At 49.3% G+C, this 8,345-nt stretch overlaps 1 protein-coding gene across 1 annotated transcript in view; it reads left to right on the top strand.

Annotated features, from left to right (window-relative positions):
* The window catches only part of amer2 (APC membrane recruitment protein 2), a 2,091-nt gene extending 199 nt beyond the window's left edge, over positions 1–1,892 (top strand). The window contains exon 1 of the mRNA XM_071513148.1: positions 1–1,892. This exon is cut by the window's left edge and continues 199 nt beyond it. Within this exon, the coding sequence (XP_071369249.1) occupies positions 1–1,892 (1,892 nt within the window).
* Positions 1,893–8,345: the final 6,453 nt, after the last annotated feature.

Here is an 8,345-nt window from a genome sequence, read left to right on the forward strand (position 1 = left end):
ACAGCTCGGCTGCATCCGCGGAGCTCGTTAGGAGCAGAACGCACGACGGGCTAACGGGCGCTAACAACGACGCCGATGGACAGAGAGCGGCGGGGCCAGGCGGCCAGGAGGCGGGGCCGGTGAGGTCTCTCAGCAAATCGCTGAGCTTCTTCTCTCTGCTCCGGCGTGGGAGTATGAGGGCGAGTGAGAACGGAGGGGCGGGGCTCACCAGGAGAGGGAGGGGCCTGAAGGGCTTGTTCAGCAGCATGCGGTGGAGACGGAAGGATAAAACAAGCGAGGGAGAGGGGGAGGTGGTGGAGGGGAGGCGGGCAAGGGGTGGGGATGTCGCCCCCTCGGATGAGGTGAAGGACATTACTCTCACCCTTGAGCCTCCTCCACACCAGCATCAGGAGGATCATGGGAATTCGGAGGTAGAACCCAACCTCCAGGCGGCGGAGACTCCCGTCGCCAGCGTTACCATGACACCCCCACACTGCGTCGCCATGCCAGGGGCGTCCGGTGAGTCGGACTCCGTCTTTCCTTACACACCCACCGGCTCGCCGCTGCGCCCTCCCATCTCTAAAGCCAAAGCCTCGATCTCCAGCCTCACCCCCTCCCTCGCGACGCCCCCGCTGGACCGCTGCAGCGCGGCCGACCCGCCCTCGGAACCCTCGGTGGACCGCCTCTGCTCCCTCCTCTTCACCGACGTCACGTCCCTCAAGAGCTTCGATTCGCTGACGGGCTGCGGTGACATCATCGCCGATGCGGAGGAGGAGGGGCCGGCGGGCAACGGGGGCAGCGGCACCAGCAGCAGCAGCAGTGGGGGAGGAGGGGGGAGTGTAGGAGGAGCGGGAGGCGGGAGAGCATCTGGGATCATCGGCTCCACGTCTCAGCGGTCCCCGTCCAAACCCCCTCTGCCTTCCCAGCTGACCCAGCCCATGTTCTCTGCCGCCCCCAGCTCGGTGCCCGCCTCCCTCCCCGCCAGGGTGCGGGTGACCCCTCCGCCACAGCAGCACCCGGCCGGCAGCGGGGTGGTGGCCTACATGGGCGGTGGTGAGGAAATGGCGAGCCCGGAGGGAGTGGACGACGCGGACATGCAGGGGCTCTGGCACATGCTGCCCTCCACGGGGGACAACTCCCCCGCTCTGCCCCGATCTCACCAACCCCCCACCACCAACCCCGTCGCCACCCACCCGCCTCGCTCCGCCTCCAACCCCCCCGGCGGCCACCACCCCTCGGCCCCCAGGAGCGCAGACCGGAAGGTTCCCCAGGTCAAAGCGCTGGGGCTCAGTAAGATTCCTGTGGTCGGGGGAGCGGGAGGCCGGGCAGCGAAGCCCCCGCTGCCTCACGCGCACGCCCGCCATCCCGCCTCGCCCGGTGAGAAGGAGCCACTCAGCGACGAGGGCTACTGGGACACGCCTTCGGCCACGCCCACGGCCACGCCCGACGAGGGCGGGCTGCAGCGGAACCAGAGGATGGCCCTATCGAGAGACAGCTGCTCCGGCGACCACCTCTACGACCTCTACAACGACCCGGAAGAGGAAGGGGAGGACGAAGAGCAGGAGGGCGACGAAGATTTAACCAGCACTCCTTCGCCCTCCACCGAATACAAACTGAGCCCCTCCTCCCAAACCACCCCTCCGTCCTCCTCCTCTTCTTCCTCCTTCCGATCCATGAAAGGCAGCGCCAGCCTGCCCCGGGAATCCAAGATCCCGGTCAGTAGCAGACAGACCACGCCCCCGCACTCCGTAAGCCAGTCAGCTCTCTCGTCTGTCCTAGAAGCCGATGCCCCTCCGCCAAAGACCCAAGCGCCTGCCCCGGCTCGCACTAGAATCCCTGTTTCCAAGGTGCCCGTCCGTTGCTCTGGAAACAAACCTGGCAACACACCCAGAGGATCCGCCCACAAGAAGTAGTTTCTGTCAATGGGGCGGTTTTCCTCCAACTAATATATGGACTTGAGTGTATATCACTACAGTGCTGTTTATGTGGAGCCAAAAGCTTTCCCAGACCAAGAAAAATGTTGAGCTGTAGAGTTAACAGCCTATAAATTCCTCTCAAATCTTAAAAGCTCTCATTCCTTAAGTGTTTCGGCTTTTGGCTCTGGGACAGAATCAATGGTTTTGTTCACTTGAGAAAGTCACGAGGAGACTCCAAAACCAGGGTTAAGACTTCACAGCCCTCACTGGAACTTTGGAGGTTGACTCTTGACAATCTATAGACTTTCTTTGGACATATTTAGCCATTTAACTTCCCGGAAAAATTCTTGACCTGCCGAATGTTTGGCAGCCAGTGTTGACAGCTTGTCTCTCCCTCAGTCTTGGTGGATATTGTTGACGACGAACACCTGATCACACCTGCACATTGCAAAACAAAAGAGCACCTTTTTTTCCCTCTTACATTTTCCTTATCAAGTCTCACATGACATGACTCAGTTTGCTCAGTAGGGCCTAATCTAATCAAAGTTTTAGTTTGAGTTTGTCATTTTGTCTAATCTGTAACAAATTACCTCCTAATCTGAAGTTTAGAGCCAAAGTTCTAAAACGCCAATCTTCATTCTACAGCCTCTAACACAGACTGGCACAGACACACCAACAACCACAGCTTGGATTACACTGTCTTTCTTTTTGTTTGACTGTTGTTATATATAATTTTTTATTTTTGCATTTTGAAGATAGCTCATTTCTGACCGCACACTGACTACTATGTGCAAGTATACACATGAATGCTGACATCTGAAGGCAACTTTAACCATTTACATCATACGCTCTCCATCTTTCCTACTAGCAGCTACTAATGTGGCAAAGCTGCCCTGCCTGAGGCCTGCTGGGACAGAATATCTTCTTTGGTTTGGGGGGGGGGCCTTCCCATGGGACTGGCTGTGTTTGGATTCAGCCTGTTGCATTTGGAGCTCAGTTAAACCACCCTGTATCACTGGAACTACATCCATAGGATGTCAATCTCTCTGGGATTTACAACTACTGAATTCCTACCAATGGAAACCTGCAAAGCTATCGCAATACTCTAAATAGAAGGATCCCTTGCACTGATGCTTCAACACACACACACACAAACACAAACACACTCTTATCATTGTTCGACCTTTGGAACTCTCTTTTTGTAGCTACACTGGATGACTTTCTTCTCTAAGGACACACGCACGTACACCCACATTCTTTTCTATTTAATACTTTCTTCTTCACTGGTTTTCATAATGTTTTTTATAGGCCGCTCCTTCCTGCACGGAACCTAAACTGTGATTGCACCAGCTTCGTAATGGACTTTGCTTTCCGCTCTTTATGTTGTTCTCTATGCGGGAGGGAGCTATAGGCTGATGTGAGTGGATGATAAAGACGCATCCTCGCTTTATGTCGGCCAGTTTTAGAGTCAGGTCAGGAAATGCCCGCCAGTGTTTCTCAACTGTTAGGCTGGGACTCAAAACCAGACAGGGACACATTCTGACAGGGTTTCAGATTAAGGAAAAAACAGTTGTGGAATTAACTGGGTCACGACTTTAAAGACAAAGTGAAATTTGGGCGCTGATGCTAAATCAGTTCAGAATCACTGGTATTGCCACAGTTTATTTCACTTTCTGGGCTGCATTGAGATCTGTGCTCCCCTCACCTGTCTCCTCCTGGCTGTTGTACTAGTAAACATTGTACAACTTCATTCTCAGAACCACTGCAGCTGTGTGTGAATCTGAATGTAGTTTGACATCATTGTAGATCATTGGGCAGCATATATTTCTCTCTGTTGGTCTGTTTTTTCCCCTCTTTGTCCCTCTTTTGTGGGGACAAGACAAATGGGGAGAGTTTACTGTTTTGTAAGTCACTCGTGCTCTGAAAAATGAAGACAAACTGCTGCACACTGTGCGGAGCCTCGCAAAGCACCACTTGTTTTAATAATGAGGGGTTGTGTTCCCGTCCTAAAAGGCTTTTGTCAGCGTTTCAGTGAGACAAGTTACAGGGAGCAGAGTGTTCCCTTCCCTTCAGCTATAGAGAGGGATTTTCTTAGGGAAAATGTATTCTAGATGATCCAAGGTTTCTCTCATCCTAAACACATGGACATATTTGGGGGTCAGTCTAGGCTGTGATAGCTTTCTATCTCATTTAGAATGTGAAGATTGATCCTCGACACTGATCCAGGGTCAGATATCATTTCAGCCTGCTAATGGTGTAGTTCAGGACAGGCAACAGAGTAACCTGATCCCAGGTCTGCAGAGAGGATTTCTCACCAGATAAAAGGGACGGGCTAAAGGTCATTTGAGGAGCATCATATACGTTCTTGTTTTCTCTGCCTCCTAAGGTTTAGTATGCACTCGCTTTCATTTGCGATAATTGACCTGAGAGGGATTGGATTGGTATGAGGATGGTGATATACAAGGAAATGTTTTGGGTGATGGAGGATGGGCAATGGTCTCAGCAGCAGCCAACAAAGTGAGACACAGCATTCAAAATGTATTCAAAAGTTTCTTAAGTAGTTTCCGGTGTGATTAAAGCAAGAATATTGAGACATTTACTTCTTAGTTTGCTGCCCAAAAGACTTGCCCAAAGAGTTAGTCTGTGTATCATCGCTTTACACCATGAATGGAAACGCACACTTTAACCAATCAAAACATGTTAATGCTATATGACCTAAGTCAATTTTAACAGATTGTTAGTGAGGAGCATGTAGGAGTGAGTAGGGCAATATGTAATGGACATGGAGTGATCTTTTTGGATTATTTACCCAGGTGTTCAAATATGGCGTCATTCTCGGTTGATACCATTCAGTTCCCAATTCCACATTGTGATGTGTAAATAGCATTTGCTTCGCCTCTTCCTCTAAATATTGTGTGGCGAAAATGAATATTGAATATATTGACACTTGCAATGGCATATAAACAGTACTGACATCAAACCCAGAGGCCACCATATTGACACACCTGACCTGCTTCCTTGTTTTGTTTTGCTTTCCAGACTAATGCTTCTCTTTTTACTTCCCGATTACAAATCTGGGCCTTCACGTGATCATTCGCTGCAATGCAAAGCACATTATGTTTTCCTTCCTTTTGTTACCGTCTGTCCATACTTTTGCTGTTCACAGTGTGAAAACCGTTCCACTTTTCATATTTAATGAATAAAACTGTGTGTTTGCGCTGATAGATGAGCTCCTGACTCTTTGTAAGCACTGCGTTGGTACTGCAGCACACACGTACAAACACAGACAGACATACACACACTTTATCGCCAGGTGTAGGACGATCTTGTGTACTTAGTGAACAACACAATACAGCTCTATAGATCGAATGCTCTCTCTCCATCCCCACATCCCTTCCCTCCCCCGGTGGCTTCAGTCCCCAAGGAGGGGGTGGGGTGGGAGACAGCCTGAGAGAGACGGATGCTTTTGTTGATGTGCTGCGTGTGGCATTTCTGTTGTGGTGGCGTCGCCCTCGGGGACACGGCCGAGGCCCGATCGGCTCGGGAATGATGGGTTATCAATACAATATATTGATCGATGAGATGAAAGCTTGATGAATGTGTCATTGTCTGCTGTGGATGTCCCCTGGGAAAAGAGAGAGCAGACAGAGGGACAGACCGCCGACACGACAAAGAGAGACTGTGGGTGCGCAGCTGATTCACGGGTTTGTCAATATGGAACCTGTGTGTGTGTGTGTGTGTGTGTGTGTGTGTGTCCTGAATATAGATGAAAGGGAGGGTCTCATTGTCTGGAGGAACACTCACATGTTGCTGGAGAAAGCATGTATGTGGTTGTGGTGTGGGTGCGCATGCATGTGTGGTGGGAGGAGGATTTGGTGCAGTGCGAATCCCCTTTGTAATGGTGCAGCAAAAACCTCTCTCTCTCTCTCTCTCTCTCTCTCTCTCTCCCTCTCCCCCCCCTCTCTCTCTCTCTCTCACTCTCCCTCTCTGTTTCTGCACACTGAGGTTTATGTAAAAGCCTTACGTAAGACCATAACACTCACTTGTACCAGCCCACCAGATCAAAGCTGGTGATGCTGACAGGGAGACGGCTATGTGTGTGTGTGTGTGTGTGTGTGTGTGTGTGTCTGTGTGTGTGTGTGTGTGTGTGTGTGTATCGGCTGATCTCATCACTAATCTGCTGCTGCTTGGCTGCTGGATGTAAAGACTCATCTGATTGTGAGACGCGTGTGTGTGTGTTTGTCTACTTTTGGTACATAATTCTAGTGTGTAATAAGTGCATGACTGGGAGGATTTCTTTTGCCCTGAACAACAAACTCCTTATACAAACCGCAGAAGAAGAGAATGAGGGAGGGAGCGAGGGTGAAAGCCATAGAGAAAGTGAGAGAAAGAGGGATTTATTGTGAGTGTGAGTAGGGGTTTGTCTGGGTTCAGCGCTAAATGTCGAATGGTGCTCCGGAGGCCTAATATGAAGAGGATGTGTGTGTGTGTGTATGTGTGTGTTTGTGCTTGCTTGTACATGCAGTCAATGTGTATTATGTTTGAGTGTCTTCTAACCGGTGATGACTGTGTGGCTGATGATGACGTTGACAATGAATTACATTAATGATGATGATGATGGTGATAATAGTAGGAAAAAGAAGTGGGAGGGAGATTTAGGAGCAGCATACGAGGAGGGGTGAATAGTTGCTGTGTATATCCCACAATGCTGTGCGTTTACCCAGAAGGCGACCTATACATGGGACCAGCATGGCAGCCAAAAATAATGACAGAAAAAGTGTTAAGTCTCAACCTCTGTGACGAATATCAGCTAGTTCACTGATAAGTAGTCCAACTCTTTTACTACTATTCACATAATTCCATTGGTTAAAAAAAACTTGATTCATCAGCTGCCAGCATAAATTCCTAGTATTTTTCTGATGATTGTGCTGGTCTCACTTACTACTTACATTAGAAATCATCCCATTTGCAAAGCTGTTTGATAACTCCTTGTAATAGTGCTTCAAGACTGAGGAGAAAGAAGATGATACTTTACATATCTGTTGCTAAGAACTCATAGCTATGGCTTCTTTTGCCCTAATAAGTGTGTTCATGTGTGTGTTTGCATGGGTGTGAGTGTTTGTGTGGATGGGTGTGTGACTGAGCCTCAAGCTCCATTCAAAAGCTGCACCCCACATTTTGCATGGCAGCCTCTCCACAGTGGTTCCCATAGTAACTCCACTAGGTCAACCAATGAAAAGAGGGGGCTGGGCAGGAAGGAGGAAGGGGGAGGGTTGGAGGAGGAAGGGGGGTAGCGGTGGGGATGGGGATGGGGGTGGGGGTGGGGGTGGCGGGGGGGGAGCTGACACAGTGTGCGAGAAACCTGATTGGAGTTGGACTGGTGCAGTAAAACACACACACACACACACACACACACACACACACACACCGCCACACACGTGCATACACACAGACACACACACACCGATGTACAGACGTGTGTGGGAACATGTGCTTATATACACACCCACGTATCCAAACAGACATGCACACACACATATTCAGTCGTTCTTGCCTGCGCGTACACACACACACACACACACACACACACACACAGCTGTCAACTCCTGAACACACACATTAATCCACTGTCAGTGCCAACAACCCTTAATAAAGCAGAGAAGGAAGTACTGAGAAAAGGGGAAACGACATAAACAAAGCTCTGACGTTTAACACACATTCTCTATATGTGTCAATTCCACATGTATACATATACATGTGCCTTACTGTACCAATGGTTTTCACCACTGCAGCCTCATTGGAATCCCCTCTTTCTTTTTCTTTCTATATATGCATTTCTCTCTCTCTCTCTCTCTCTCTCTCTCTCTCACTCTCTCTCTCTCTCCTGCACGATACCACAGCATCTCTCCAAGCGATGTTGTGTAATACTTCCACTTGTCAATAATTTATCAACAGACAAGCTTCCGACTCTCTGTATACACAGGATGAATGTGCATGTCTGTTTGGAGACTAGAGCATACAGCATGATGCTGAGCGGAGCTTGAACCCACCAGTGTTTGTTTCATTTGTCATGGTAATTCTCCTTTATTGGATAGTGTGGAGAGAGTGGAGAGAGAGAGAGAGAGGGTGACATGCGCCAAAGAGTCTGGTTCAGACTTCAGCCCAGACTCTGTAAATACATCAGGTGTATTTGAAACTCTGGCGTTGTGAGTGCTAATCCACCAGGATGCCTAACAACACCACTTTCAACACTTATAAATACACTTGAATCCCTCCATAGCTAAAGAAATATTCTGGTGTCTCCCACTTTTGGGCTAGTTTCTTTCATCACACCACTAATTTACATTATTCAGTGGTTCATTGATTTCAAAGGTCATGTCCTGCTGCTGATTTCAGTTTATGAAAACAGTTTACAGCTATCACTTGTGAGACAAACTATACTGTTCCTGC

The sequence above is a fragment of the Centroberyx affinis genome, unplaced genomic scaffold (assembly GCF_046629955.1).
Source record: "Centroberyx affinis isolate AG114_WGS23_722 - 3 ecotype Tasmania unplaced genomic scaffold, CSIRO-AGI_Caff_v1 ptg006791l_1, whole genome shotgun sequence".
NCBI lineage: Eukaryota > Metazoa > Chordata > Actinopteri > Beryciformes > Berycidae > Centroberyx > Centroberyx affinis.